This window comes from Lepisosteus platostomus, chromosome 5 (genome assembly GCF_059453375.1).
Source record: "Lepisosteus platostomus isolate fLepPlt1 chromosome 5, fLepPlt1.hap1, whole genome shotgun sequence".
NCBI classification, from domain to species: Eukaryota; Metazoa; Chordata; class Actinopteri; order Semionotiformes; family Lepisosteidae; genus Lepisosteus; species Lepisosteus platostomus.
In genome coordinates, this window is record NC_142615.1 from 18,005,855 (window position 1) to 18,021,908 (window position 16,054).

Genomic DNA, 16,054 nt, shown 5'->3' on the forward strand with positions numbered 1-16,054 from the left:
TGTGCATTGTTAGTCACGCACCTAGACCAGTAGGCTACAGGGGAACTCACATGAATAGGGAGGCAATACAGCCCTACACAGCCCTGTCGCAGTACACGAATATAATCATACCGTTATTAAATTCTTTAGATACACGATTCCATATTATATTCCCTTTTAATCTAAATTCTAAAAGTATGCTTGTTGACTCCGGTATCACGTTAGTTAAAGACTTCGAAGCTTAAAATGTTTAGGGAGAAATGGAATACTGGTGTGTATTTTTTTTCTTTAAAGTACCAAGACCAGCTATATACTGTATGTTTATGTTCCAAAATTAATATCGTTTATGGCGTTCACACACGTTGCAGTATGCTCCTATTCTTTTTATGCTCAGCTACTAAGATTTCCCTTCAGTGGTAAAATTAGATATGAATATTCAATACTTAAACGGGCACAATTAAGACATTAAATATACATATACATACTGTATACAGTACAGTTTGCATACGGTAATATGTTTATGTTCCTAAATCAATCTCTTTTATGAGCATGTGAAAGGCATGGTGAATCACTGTACTTTGCATGATTGGAAACAAATGCGTGATTGCGAAATGCTGTGGTGTTACTTTTACAAAGACGGTCAATGAAAAAAAGAATGTTGACAAGGGCAATACTTTGAGTTTACACTGACAGCTTGTCCAAGGTCATTCATTATTAATACTATTAGTAATATCTTCGTTAAAGACTGATGGCCACAGCTCAAACATGAGAGGTTGAGCTTTATTAGCTCCACCTTGCGGAAATTCCGGATACTATTATTTTGCTTGTCGTATTATAGGAGAATTTACGGTAACTAGCGGTATTTACCGGTAACTCGTGTTATTTACCGGTAGCTTGCGGTAGACTGCGTACAGCATACCGGAAAATAATGCGGTATCACCCGCGCATTTTGAATGGCTGCATCTGTATATATCATTACTGTCCAAAATTACAAATTAAAATTATACCATGATTTAAATTGTAGGCCACATAGCCCAGCCCTACATTCAGCACACACCAGCTCTCAGTGGGGAGGAGAGCAGTGTGATGAAGCCAGTTCAGAGATGGGGGTTATTAGGAGGCCATGATGGGTAAAGACCAGGTGGAAATTTGGCCAGGACACCAGGGTAACACCCCTACTCTTTTCAAGAAGCGCCCTGGGATTTTTAATGATCATGTAGAGTCAGAACCTTGGTTTACGTCTCATCCAAAGGACGGCGCCTTTTTACAGTACAGTGTCCCCGTCACTATACTGGGGCATTAGGACCCACACAGACCACAAGATGAGCACCCCCTACTGGCCCCACTAACACCTTTTCCAGCAGCAACCTTAGTTTTTCCCAGGAGTCTCCGATCCGAGTGTTCTGGCGCACTATGGCTGCCGTCGCATCATCCAGGTGGGGCTGCACATTGGTGGTGGTAGAGGGGAGTCCCCACTACCTGTAAAGCACTTTGAGTGGAGTGTCCAGAAAAGCGCTATATGAGTGTAAGCAATTATTATTAATAATTATTATTATTATTTTTATCCAGGTACTGACCAGGCTCACACCTGATTAGCTTCAGTGGGTTGCCACTGTGGCTGCTGGCTAGTAGCTAATAAGGCTTAATGCTAATGGTGTGCTCTGTGAAAGAGAACATTTGCTTGCTGTGTACATAAATAATAAAGCACTCTACAGAAAAAAAATACACAATGAGAGGAGACAACAGAATTACACCATTACAATAAGGGTTTGGAATACAGTGGAAGAGCAAAGCAATTGAATGAAGGTTTAAGTCTTGATTTAATTGTGCTCAGGGAAGGTGACTCTCTGGCATCCTTAGGAATAGAATTCCAGAGCTTTGGAGCATCACACCAGAAGGCCCTGTCACCCATAGACAGGCTTGGGGGACAGACAGGAGACCAGAATTAGAAGAGCGAAGGTTGTGAGGTGGGGAGTAGGACAATACTAGCTCAGACTGGTACAAATTCAAGATGCCGCCGTGTTAGTGGCAGCCTGCTACAGCAGCTCTGTGTCTTTTTGTTTCTTTCAGTTAGTTAATGCTAGTGTGTTGGTGTTTTTTCTTCATACCTTTGCCGGCAACTAGATTTGCGATCACAACATAATGGATACTAGGAAGCTGAGAAACTTTTTCTTGTTTTTTCTGATACTCGTACCTCTTTTTCTATCTAATGCCAATAGCTACAGAGGCATTGTCTACACGCGGGACCAGCTGATCGCGCTAGCGCGTCTGGCTCTACTCACTGGAGAAAAGCCATTGGTGCCGGAGGAGCTGAGGAGGAGAAGCCGAGGCGAAAGGCGAAGAGAAGGAGATTTAAACCCTACCTTCCTTCGATCATCCTGGGAAATGTGAGGTCCTTAGCGAACAATATGGGTGAACTGGGAGCATTGGTGAGGAGCCAGAGGGAGTATCGTGAATGCAGTATCATGTGTTTCACCGAGACGTGGCTGCAGGAACTTATTCCGGACTCGAATGTTACCATCGGCAGCTTTCAGACGGTGCAGGCGGACAGAAACACCGAGAGCGGCAAGAGGAAAGGAAGGGGGCTCGTGGTGCTTGTCAACAACAGATGGTGTAATCCTGGACATACTCATGTTAAGGAGCGCGTCTGTAACCCAGACATCGAACTGGTAGCCGTAGGACTGCGTCCTTACTATCTGCCGCAGGAGTTTACATGCGCCATCTTTGTCGTTGTTTACATTCCACCTACGGCAAATGCAGAGGTAGCGCGTGACGTCATAAACACAGTCACAGCCAGGCTAAAAACAAAGCACCCTAGCGCTTTTATAGCTATTTCAGGGGACTTTAACCACGTATCTATTTCCACCACTCTGCCTACTTTCCACCAGTTTGTTAAGTGCCCGACCAGAGAAAACAAAACACTGGACTTATTATACGCCAATGCTAAGGATGCATATAGTTCCACAGCCCTTCCCCCCCTCCTGAGAGACTCCTCTCTAGGTTCTTTTCTGACACTCAGGGCATTCCCGACAGTACTTCTCGATGGCCTTATAGATCCCTGGCCAAATATTCATATTTCAGTTAAATCTTTTCTTCTGTAGTAATTTCAGTTGATATTACATTAATCCTGATTTACAATTTTTGGACATGGTTCATCTTAAATAATTTGTAATTAGTTTCAGTTTTGGAAAATCGCGCCCAGAAGCTACTAAAACTGGTAATGTTTGCATAATGTGTAATGTAATAGTAGCATTTGGGGTGGAAAACAAAGAGTACTTCTTGGTATGAATCCCAAAACTTCATAGGCAGCGTTCTAGGACTTTTTGCTTCAAATAAAGCTGTCAATACATCATAGATTTCTACTCCATCAATATCAGCAGTGTTATCACTCCCGAACGCTAAATATAGATCCTGGCAATACTTTGTGAGATCTTCGAAAGAAAATCCAAAATTCTACTGAAGCAATCAAATTTATACGTTTCTTTTCGATCGAGAAGAGGATCATTCCTCTCAAAACTCAAAACATGCCTGTCTTTTCTTTTTTTCAAGGACAAATGGATTATTGAGGTGTAAAGATGGATTCAAAAAACAAAATCATCTGCTATTGCTGCTGTTTCTTTGATAGTTTCTTCAAATCCTTCAACTGATCATTGATATCAAGGAATAATATCATACAATTGTCGCCGTGCATCCTCAGCTAAAATGTTTTAAAAAGTGCGACAAAAGTACAAAATAACATTTATGGTTACTTCTATATTAAAATGAAGGTAAATATACCAAGATGTTAAAATACAATTGTACAGTGCTAACCTAATAATGCCTGTGAAGTTTTCCAACAAATTTGAACTGTAATTCTGAAATATTATATCTGAGAATTCAAAGAGAGTACAAAGATCAAATTCAATCAGTGAAAATACAACAGTAGTTCACTAAACTAAGTTTCTTCCCTGAAATGATTTGTTTGCGAAGCACCAAGCACCCTTGAATGGATGGCGGAAATCAAATATACAGATGGATTGAGAGTGTGCTTTCCAACTTTTGTGTAACATTTTCTTTTGATAAGGCAGAGTTGTCTTCACAATCTGGATTTTATTAAAAGGAGTGACATCAGTGTAAAACAGCTTTCCTTCTTGGGGAACAACGGTTGTGTTCCATATTTCTTATTATTTTAGTTTCAAGATCGCAATTTAGTGTGAAACATAAAAGCCAGCTGGAAAATCTGTTACACGTCATTTACAATGGCCTTTTAACTAATAGCCCGTGCAGGGATCAAACCCCAGCTGTTGGTACGAGTTTCGTAAGGCTCTGCAACATGCACATGAGAAACTAACCTCTGCTTCTTCATTATATACACAGCGATATTTGCAAGCTTACTGCCCCGTACAGGCTCTGTATTTGATTGTGGTACAAGACCGCCCGTGGAGAAATGAAGTGAGGAGGGTGTGTTCATTAAAAGGCTCAGCGTCCCTGGGAGGGCTCAAAACACCACCCTTTTGGTTAACACCCGAGCCACAAAGACTCATGTACAGCTTAACACTTCTCGGTCTTAGTGCAAGTGATACACTCCATAAACGTTTCGGAGATTCATTTGTTTTTAAAGGAAAATCACCAACAGCGGCCGAGATTTATTGGAGTTTTTTTATTCTATACTGCGATTTCTGAAGGGTACCCTGTGAAAATACGAGTTTTGACAAGAAGGGATGGACATATAAGGTCAGAAGGCTGGGGAACTGGACCTTATGGCGAAGGCTGCAGGTTCAGCAGCAGAACCTGTTCAGTATCAGTTGACTCCCATGTACTTAAAACACTCAATTTCCGGATTTAGAGTCAGACGTGCTACCGTTGCACCATGGGGTCCTTAATGAAAAAAAAAACAATCAGTGTTCCTGGATCTGTTGTCGAGAACAACACCTGCTCAAGAGCTACGCAGCAAGAATAAAATGTGGTCTGGGAAGAAGAGACTGTTTGGAAGAGCGGCGCTCCTCACAGGAGGAAAAAAAAAATCGCGACGCTGATGGGGGCTTAAAAGTAACTCTTTGGCGTGACCTCGTGGCTCAACGGAAGCGCGTCTGACTTCACATCAAAAGGCTACGTCGAGGTTTTTCAGGTTCTGCTTATGCTTAACACGGAATTCACACCATGCAGTTGAGTTCTATCTGTACACCACATAGATAATCTGAACAAAATAGGGTAATACAGATCACGCATTTAGTAGCTCACGCAGCGAATACCCTTGAATACAGGAGAAAAGGCACGGTTCACATCTGCGAATCATCACCTCCGTCTTTAGAGACAGCTACATCAGATCTCAGTTTCAGATCTCCTTTATTACAGAGTAAAACAAACCTGAAAGTTGAAGATTTTAAGGACACTTGTGTTTTATTGAACAGTGTCTTAAACCTGAAAATGTAATTTGAAAAAAAAAACCGCTATTAGACATTAGCTGGTGCCTTTTGTAACGATTTGTTATTTCATGCTGGAAAACAAAGGAAACAGACCCAACGTTCGCTTTCAGGTGCGGTTCATTACATAATCTATTACTGAAGAGCCTGATTAAAATTTACACGAACCAGCTAGAAGTCGAACCTACAATCTTAAGATCCGAAATCAGATGCGTTATTTATTAAAACTCTAGTATATCACATAACCTGAATTCCCCCATAGTGTGCTCAGCGCCGCTACTAGTAATACACCGCCCCAATTTCAAAGTGAGAAACATGTGTTTTCTGATTTATTATGAGTTTTATAATATAATATATATTTAAATCAGACAAAGGGTTTATATTTCGCACTGAAATTCCGATTGATTGAGAATTCAAAGAAAGACTGTTTTCTTCCACAATACCGTGAAATTATCACATCCACCAGACTCTCCAAGTTCTCCAGACCTTGCTGGGTGAGCATTTGCTCCGTTAAATAAGGTCACGTATCGTGTTAAATCATTTCTTCTCAACACCACAGTTCCTGGTGCACGTTTTCTCTATGAAAAAAGACATTTTTCCCCTTGCACGATTTCTCGTTTTTTTATCAAAGCGTACAGAAAGAAGATAGAAGTAGAAACAGTGTCGCAAAAGAACTCTGTCGCTGTTGGGATATGTCAAACGCATTGAACATGAAAAATGCTAGATAAAAGTCATTTTCTCTTCGTTTCTCAGTGTCGGGGCTGCTACAGTACATCAGGAAAATAAAGTATATGCTCAATAGAGAGGTTGTCATATTTTGTCTGATAATCAAACATAAAAAACAATTATGGAATATGGACAAATTCAAACAATTTATGAAATATGAAATAGAAATCTTGCTTATCAGTGCAGAAGAAATACTGCCAGTTGGCAAGAAACGACAGCATTGTTTTTCTCTAACCAAAAACCTGCATAGGGAGATCAAAATCCACTTGAAAAAACGGCTAAGGTCGCAGGTGATTCACTCCTCTTGACTAGGTCGCGCTAGGAGGTGCAGAGAAGTTTATATCCGGCTGAAGAAACTCCTCTTTCTCAGCTCCGCTTCTCTATTGTTTTGAAGCTGTGGCCGCGCTAACGAATGACGTCATTATACTGCGCGACTCTGCATGTATTTCACCCACGTGTGGATGACTGAATAATTTTCTTTAAAGAAAGTTGTTGTTTTTCTTTAAAATAACTTCAGGTTCTGAATACGTAACGTCTTGTCGACTGTGTTTATGCTTGAACAGAGCACAGCCCTGACAACAGGATCTGTGAAGAATAAAAAATAAGTTGTTCTGTTTAAACTCCGGAAGTCAGCCTTTGTTTCTGACCGACTCTGAAGAAGGATGGCGGAGTGCTTGTTAAATCTGCAAACCCAGCTTGACTCTTTCATGCACGTTTTACTCAAATCGATCGTGTATGAAGTGTCAGAAGTTTTTGGAAACAGGATGTGTGATTCGGAGGACGAGTTTCAAGACAAACTCCGCAGCGTCTCCCAGATCCTGGTGAGACGGGCCGTGTTTAAAATCACACAGTGTGTGGAGGACAGTGTCGGGAGTGAAATGGCGCAACTGAAGAAGGAAAACGAGAGCCTGAAGTGGAGATTGCAGCTGAGGGAGAAGGAGTCGGGAGCAGGAGGAGATCAGGAACGGACAGACAGTGTTGGACACACGCTTCCCTGTGAAGTCTCTGCAGAAATAAAAGAAGAAATGGACACAGAACTGCAGCTCTCAGGTCAGTGTGGTGACTTGTATGAAGTCAGTATGTGTGTTTAAAACCAGTGTCTATAACTTCCTCACTGGTGAGATTTTTTAAATAACAAACTTTATTTTAAAGAAAACATCTCGCAAGAGTAAACATTCTCGTTATCTAACAAACTATCAAACTGTCATCAAAAAACTTTCCTCACTGGTGAGAATATAGTGGAGAGATGCAGAGTGAAGTGGGAAAGACTTGTGTGATGTAGCAACGGGATACTTTACTGGAAACTGAACTGTTTTGTCCGGTTACGGTGCTGAAAACACCTCGTTCACATTTAACAATTGTTCCACTGAATCAATTTGTAATCCAACATCATTATGAAACAACATTTATAAATATTGTATTGTAAACGTTGTATTGGTCTAGATTTTATATGTATACTAATGATTGTGTATATAAAAATTATTTCAATTGTATTACCGTCCTCCACGGTCTGTGTCTGTATTAACTCGTCTGGAATATTAATCCAGTGTGTCTGTATTAACCTCTCTCTCTAAGTGCATTGTTTATGTACTGTACTGTGCAGTAAGTGTGTGTGAATCAACCCCTCTCTCTCTCAGTGCAGTGTTAATATACCGGAGTGTCCAGTCAGTGTGTCTGTATTAACCCCTCTCTCAGTACAGTGTTAATGTACTGTAGTGTTCAGTCAGCATGTCTCTATTAACACCTCTCTCTCAGTGCAGTTTTAATGTACTGTTATGCCCAATCACTGTCTGTATTTACCCCTCTGTCTTAGTGTAGTGTTAATGTACTGTAATGTGCAAGCAGTTTGTTTGTCAACCCACCTCTCTCTCTCAATGCATTGTTTATGTGCTGTAGTGTACAGTCAGTGTCTGTATTAACCCCTCTCTTTCAGTATAGTGTTAATGCACGGTAGTGTCCAGTCAGTCTGTCTGTGTTCACCCCTCTCTCTTAGTGCAGTGTTGATGTGCTGTAGTGTCCAGTCAATGTTTCTGTATTCACCCCTCTCTCTCAGTGCAGTTTTTATGTCCTGTAGTGTCCAGTCAGTGTCTGTATGAACCCCTCTCTCAGCAGTGTTAATGTACTGTAGTGTTCAGTCAGTGTATGTATTAATCCCTCTCTTTCTCAATACCGTGTTAATGTACTATAGTGTCCAGAAAGAGTCTGTATTAACGTCTCACTCAGTGTAGTGTTAATAGACTGTAGTGTCCAGTCAGTCTGTCTGTATTCACCCCTCTCTCTCAGTGCAGTGTTAATGTGCTGTAGTGTCCAATCAGTGTGTCTGTGTTAACCCCTCTCAGTGCAGTGTTAATGTACTGTAGTGTTCAGTCAGTGTGTATGTATTAATCCCTGTCTCTCTCAGTGCAGTGTTAATATACTGGAGTGTCCAGTAAGTGTGTCTGTATTAACCCCTGTCTCTCTCAGTGCAGTATTAATATACTGGAGTGTCCAGTCAATGTGTCTGTATTAACCCCTCTCTCTCTCAGTGCATTGTTAATATACTGGAGTGTCCAGTCAGTGTGTCTGTATTAACACCTGTCTCTCTCAGTGCAGTGTTAATGCATTGTAGTGTCCAGAAAGTGTCTGTATTAACCTCTCTCTCAGTACAATGTTAATTGTACTGTTAGTGTATGGTCTGTATAAATGCCTCTATCACAGTGTAGTGTTAATGTACAGTAGTGTCCAGTCAGCATGTCTGTATTAACCCCTTTCAGTGCAGTGCTAATATCCTGCAGTGTCCAGTCAGTATTTATCTATTAACACTTATCTCTCAGTGCAGTGTTAATGTACTGTTATGTCCAATCAGTGTCTGTATTTACCCCTCTGTCTCAGTGTAGTGTTAATGTACTGTAGTGTGCAGTCAATTTGTCTGTTAACCCACCTCTCTCTCTCAGTGCATTGTTAGTGTGCTGTAGTGTCCAGTCAGTGTCTGTATTAACCCCTCTCTCTCAGTATAGTGTTAATGCTCTGTAGTGTCCAGTTAGTCAGTGTGTCTGTATTAACCCCTTTCTCTGATTGCAGTGTTAATGTTCTGTGGTGTCCAGTCAGTCTGTATTCATCCCTCTCTCTCAGTGCAGTGTTAATGTACTGTAGTGTCCAGTCAATGTGTCTGTATTAACCCCCCTCTCTCTCTCAGTGCACTGTTAATGTAAATGTAATGTGATTGTGATATTATTACAGTAGACTTACTTTTTACATGGTAGTTAGGTTTCTGACAAAGCTAAATCAGAACACCCCCTTATACCCACTTATTCCGCTGTTTAAACAACCCAAATTGATCGTCAGTGTACTAGTACGCGTTTGTGTAGTTTAAAGCTTTTTAGATCACATGGCCTCAGCTATCACTACTATGCTGATGATACTCAAATATACATCCATACCAAACCTGACGCTGATGTGTCTGTCTCTATTATATTTAGTTGCATCTCCCATATAAAATCTTGGATGACTCAATATGTCCTTCATGTTAACTGTGACAAGACTGAAGTCATGCTTATTGGCACCACCCATCAACTTTGTAAAACCAATGCTGTAACTCTATCTGTAGATTTTCTTATACTTGAGCTTCAGTCTATATTGAAAAACTTGGGGATGATATTTGACGTTTGACCCATATGTGCAGCATGTTGTCAAAACATCTTTCATTCACTTCAAAAATATTGCTCCACTACGCCCTATGTTATCACAAACTGTGGCTGAAAAGAGTTGTCTAATCTTGAATCGACTACTGTAACGCTCTACTCTCTGGGGACTCTAAATCCACATTGAACAAACTTCAGTATGTCCAAAATTCGGCAGCCAGAATCCTGACAAGGTCTAGTGCAAGTGTTCACATTACTCCTATCCTGGAGTCCTTGCACTGGCTTCCTGTCAAGTTGCATGTCGACTTAACAATCCTCCTGCTCACCTATAAGGCTCTCCATGGCTTGGTACCTCAGTACCTGTCTGGGTTATCACCCTACTCCCCACCTCACAACCTTCGCTCTTCTAATTGTGTTCTCCTATCTGTCCCCAAGTCCGACTACAATCAATGGGTGACATGGCCTTCTCCTGTTATGCCCCCAAGCTCTGGAACTCTCTCCCTAAGGATATCAGAGAGTCACCTTCTCTAAACTCCTTCAAATCCAGACTCAAAACCTTCTTCTTTAGAAGACCCTTCATTGAACTATTCTTTACCCCTCTGCTCCTACTGTATTTAGTACCACCATCTACTGTCTCCTCTAACTGTGTGTTCTCATCATGCTTATTTTGTGTATTTTTTGTTGTTGGCATTCTGTAAAATGCTTTGAGAAGCCACCTTTAAAAGTGCTATATAAAATAAAGGTTTTTATTATTATTATAAAGATTTTGTCTTGTTCTGTTTACAGGTTCAGAGGCCAGTGCTCTCTCTGAGGCTTGGGAAAGGGCTCCTCTTGAACAGAAGCACAGTGAGGAGGAGTGGGGCTCCAGTCTGATGCAGGAGACAGAGCTCACTGCTCCAGAAGGGAAAAAGACTCTCAGTGAGCAGCACACAGAGAGCAGACAGATTGTTGAGGTTCTGGACTCAGTGCCCATGATGAAAATGGAGTCTGAGAGTGAGACACCTGGGCTCTTAGTATGTGATGATTTTACAAAGAAGATGAATAATCTGGACTCGAACAATATTACACAAGGTTGTAATGAACTGGGCTGTGTCTCTGTACAAGAGCACAGTGAAGAACTGGATGTCTCTAATCTTACAGAGCAGGACATGGAGCCCCAGTTGATTGACTGTACAGAGCAGCAGACTGATGTACCTGGTGAAGAGAACATTGTTGAGATACAGCACCGAGAGGAGAGTCAGTACAGGGAGGAGCAACAGCAGCTCCTACAGGGCTTGATAATTAGGCCTTGTTCTGTTCAAGTGGAGAGACTGTCATTGCACAGTCTCAAACAATCATGTAATCCCTTAGCATCTGATGACTTTACACACAGGTTTAATAATCTGGTTACTGAGAAAATTGTTGAAAGTTTTAATGAACTGGAGAGTGTGTTTGTTCTTGGGCAAAGAGAGGAACAACTGAATGAACTGGGCGGTTTTAGTCTCAGAGAGCTGGAGAAGGAGCCCCAGATGATTCACACTGCTGAGCAGAAAAGTGAGGGACATAATGAAGAAAACAAATCTCACTTTCATCACACAGAGCAAGACCATTCCATGGAGCATTTGCAGAATAAGAGACCACAGGACGATCAGGGGATGAGGAAGAATCACTCAAGGCCTTGCTCAGATGGAGTGGACAAACTGCCATTATGGCACATGGAGGAGCAGTGTTTCTGTCAGTCTAGCATTTCAAAACCCTATCAGCACCTTCACACAGGAGAGAAACCTTTCAGCTGTAGTCAGTGTGGGAGGAGTTTTAGTCAGTCACATGACTTAAAAAGGCATCAGCGCATTCACACAGGAGAGAGACCATTCAGCTGCAGTCAGTGTGGGAAGAGTTTTAGTCGGAAAAGACACTTACAGTCACACCAGTGCATTGACACAGGAGAGAGACCTTTCAGCTGCAGTCAGTGTGGGAAGAGTTTTAGTCAGTCATATGACTTAAAAAGGCACCAGCACATTCACACAGGAGAGAGACCATTCAGCTGCAGTCAGTGTGGGAAGAGTTTTAGTCGGTCAAGTAACTTAAAAACCCACCAGCGCATTCACACAGGAGAGAGACCATTCAGCTGCAGTCAGTGTGGGAAGAGTTTTAGTTGGTCAAGAGGCTTAATAGCCCACCAGCGCATTCACACAGGAGAGAGACCATTCAGCTGCAGTCAGTGTGGGAAGAGTTTTAGTCAAATAAGCCACTTACAATCACACCAGCGCATTCACACAGGGGAGAGACCATTCAGCTGCAGTCAGTGTGGGAAGAGTTTTAGTCATTTACAACTTTTAAAACGACATCAGCACATTCACACAGGAAAGAGACCATTCAGCTGCAGTCAATGTGGGAAGAGTTATAGTCAGTCAAGTAGTTTAATAGTCCACCAGCGCATTCACACAGGAGAGAGACCGTTCAGCTGCAGTCAGTGTGGGAAGAGTTTTAGTCAGAAAAACCACTTATATTCACACCAGCGCATTCACACAGGAGAGAGACTTTTCAGCTGTAGTCAGTGTGGAAAGAGTTTTAGTCACTCGCACCTCTTAAAACGACATCAGCGCATTCACACAGGAGAGAGACCATTCAGCTGCAGTCAGTGTGAGAAGAGTTTTAGTCAGTCAAGTGACTTAAAAACCCACCAGCGCACTCACGCAGGAGAGAGACCGTTGTAGCAACAAGGTTTATTAAAATACAAGAATTAAGTTTGCTGCTCCCTTGCCAGTCCCTCTCTCCTTCACCTCAGTGGTGCTTGATACAGAGTCCATTCAATTTGGTTCACAATTAAGGTGTTTTTCTAGCCGATAGAGTGTCCTGCTAAGGAACAGCTCCCAAAAGCTGGTACACATCAACCACCTTAGCAAATGTCATTTCTAGTGACTAAAAGTCTGAGATTCCAAGGGAAAATGTCATTCAAAGTTGGTTTATGACCCTAAGGTCAGAGTGCATTATTACTCATCATCAGCCAATCAGGAACTGGTAGGGCAGGTTAACCCCACGTGGATCTCTGATCCCCATAAAACTTTCAACCAATGAGCGACCTGCAGTTCCTCCAGGTCTAAACAGGCAACAAAGAGCCCCTGGGCCGGCTGGACACCTCTCGAGCACAGTTCCCAAGAGCAGGACATTCTCACAGCGCGCCTGCTGGACTTTCAGCCTTGGAGCACCTCCTGAACATCCTCCGACTTGGTCCGGACCTCCACGTAACGGCCACTGTGTCCGAGTGGCAGGACTTTCCTTTGTTCTAAGAGTCGAGGGCGAAAGTTGCCAGCACGTAACCAAAGGATCCACCCGAAGTTAGCATCAGCAGCAAGCCTCATGAACAGGTCGGAACTGTGGACAGCTGAATAAGAATTCAGGACTAGCGCTTCATCAGGAACAAACCGGTCTTCATCCTGACCTGCTGGGACCCGCAGTCACTTTTCCTCCTGTGCACAAACTTTGCTAGTTTCAGCCAACACTAACTAGCTGGTCTTCAGAGAGCCCACTGCTAGAGCATTGCAGGAATCTCTCAGAGCCAGAGAGTGCCGATTGGACACAGGAACAGCCTGCCACTGCTTCTTTGTGTCCACGGGAGATCTGAATTCCCACAGATTGGATGAGTATTCAACAATTCAATTGTTATCCCAACCAGTTGATATCAATTTAATTCCTATGAGTGATGTACTTGTTTTGAGTATCTAGTGTAGAAGTTGTTATCCAAGTTCATTTACGAAACGGTCTAAATGAATGATATACTGAATGTATGTCCTCTTGGTATCTGTAACTCTTCATGATTAAATATATACCTTTTGTATTCTGCTAATCCTCACGATAAGATCTGTTATGTTTATATGCACATTTTATGTATTAATAAATGTATCCTCGTGTATTAGTACCCGTGTGTGTGCGTTGTTCGAGTTATCCCGCAAGGCTGGATTCTAATACCATCAGATTACAGATTAATGTAGCCAATTCATAGAGGGGTTTTAGTAGGAGGCCATGATTAGTAAGGGCCAATTGGAAATTTTGGCCAGGACACCGGGGTTACACCCCTACTCTTTTCGAGAAGCGCCCTGGGATTTTTAATGACCACAGAGAGTCAGGACCTCGGTTTTACGTCTCATCTGAAGGACGGCGCCTGTTTACAGTATAGTGTCCCCGTCACTATACTGGGGCATTAGGACCCACATGGACCACAGGGTGAGTACCCCCTGCTGGCCCCACTAACACCTCTTCCAACAGCAACCTTAGTTTTTCCCAGGAGGTCTCCCATCTAGGTACTGACCAGGCTCACACCTTCTTAGCTTCAGTGGGTTGCCAGTTGTGAGTTGCAGGGTGATATGGCTGCTGCCTTACCCATCATGACCTCCTAATAACCCCCATCTCTGAACTGGCTTCATCACTCTACTCTCCTCCCCACTGAGAGCTGGTGTGTGGGGAGTGGACTGGAGCATCATCATCCAGGTGGGGCTGCACACTGGTGGCAGTAGTGGGATCCCCATGAACTGTAAAGAGCTGCACACTGGTGGGGGTAGTGGGATCCCCATGACCTGTAAAGACCTGCACACTGGTGGCGGTAGTGGGATCCCCATGACCTGTAAAGCACTTTGAGTGGAGTGTCCAGAAAAGCGCTATATATATAACACCTCCGGCTGATGAATCTAAGGTAGAGAGAGAAAGAGAGAGAGACAGATCAGGCAGGAGAAATGGAGGAGAGAGGTGATTAAACTGACCCATGTAGCCTCACACAAACTTAGCCCCTCAGTAGTCCAGGGGGACAGCAGAGGACATCGGTGCCCTACGAAGCTTCTGTCACAGTCAGGGAGACACACACACACACACACACACACACACACACACACACACACACACACACACACACACACACACACACAGGTGGGGCTGGACAACACAGGATGTTTAAGTTGCCCTTTCCCCACCCCAGCCACCCTTTGTGAAGCGCCTTCCCAGTCCCGTCCCGACTGGAGGATCTCATCCAGCTGTGTCTTGCGAGGCGCCAGGCGATCCTCTTCAACACCCCAGCTGGGCAGCTTGTTCCCGACCCCTGCCACCCTTTGTGTAAAGTAGCGCCAATCGTTCTCCTTTCCAAAACGCACACCATCTGTGTGTCCACTCCTGCCCCCTGATTCCCATTTCACTGCTGTTTCTGGAATACGACTAGCGAATCTCCACCAGGGGAGAGTGTACCTACACACACGCACACGCACAAACCTGTTTCATGTACATGACCAGATCTTAATATTCGTCTTATCCCCCCCCCCCACGTATTTCTCTACGGCAGGTGGCGAAGACTGCAGCAACCTCGGTCTTTCTATGACGGCAACATCCTGTTCACAGATGCCCCAGTACAGTGCAGAAAGGCGCGTTCGTACACAAGGGTACCTGCTGCAAAACACAAAACCACGCAATGTTCCACCCGCACGCCGCCATAGTTCACACCTTGGTGAGAATGCTGCATGCGATTTTACTCGAAAAGACATCGCTGCTCTGGGATCACATTGGATACATTTCTGTGCTGAAAAGAAGGGATAAGTCACTAGATCTCTTTATTCTCAAACAGAGGAGAATGGGGGGAATGTGATACAAATTTTCAAAATCCTTAAAGGTCACTGGCCAAGTCAGTCCAGCTGGCTTCTTCAGAGTGAATACTGAATCGTGGACCAGAGGGCACAGAGGAAGGGCATTTCAGACAGAGAGCAGGCGGTGCTACTTTGCAAAAAGGGGGGTGGAGGTGGGGAACAAGCTGCCCAGCCCTGTGGTTGAAGCAGATACCCTGGCTTCTCTCCAGACACAGATGGATGGGACCTTCCAGTCAGGACAGGAGGCACATCTTTACACAGTGGGGAACAAGCTGCCCAGCCCTTTGTTTGAAGCCCAAACCCTGGGTTGAGATGAGCTCCTCTAGTCAGGACAGGAGGCGCTTCCGTACACAGAGAGGGGTGGGGGTGGGGAACAAGCTGCCCAGCCCTGTGGTTGAAGCCCATACCCAGGCTTCTCTCCAGACACAGCTGGGTGAGCCCCTGGAACCAATTAACCACTCACGACCCCACAAGACAGACAGGAGTGATTTGTTGTTTGTTTTCTGCGCACAAGAAAGCCCATTTTGTTTACATACATCGGTCATGTTTATTTTTCACGTTTTAATTGGAGGTTCAGTCCTTTTGCATTTCCGCGTGAGAAGCGTTAAAGCATTGGTGGTTTTGTTTTGGTACACGTCCAAACTACCCGTTTTCAGCCACAGATGAACACAGATAAACACGTGCTCCTTTTTTTCATATGACATCTTGCCAGCGGCTCAAAAGT

The 16,054-nt window shown here is 43.5% G+C and overlaps 1 protein-coding gene across 1 annotated transcript; it reads left to right on the forward strand.

Annotated features, from left to right (window-relative positions):
* Positions 1-6,545: 6,545 nt before the first annotated feature.
* On the forward strand, positions 6,546-13,625 carry LOC148664357 (uncharacterized). Its single transcript, XM_088631486.1, has 2 exons — positions 6,546-7,157; positions 10,514-13,625. Exons 1-2 carry the CDS (start codon positions 6,770-6,772, stop codon positions 12,421-12,423), a joined length of 2,298 nt encoding a protein of 765 aa, XP_088487612.1. The 5' UTR covers positions 6,546-6,769; the 3' UTR covers positions 12,424-13,625.
* Positions 13,626-16,054: the final 2,429 nt, after the last annotated feature.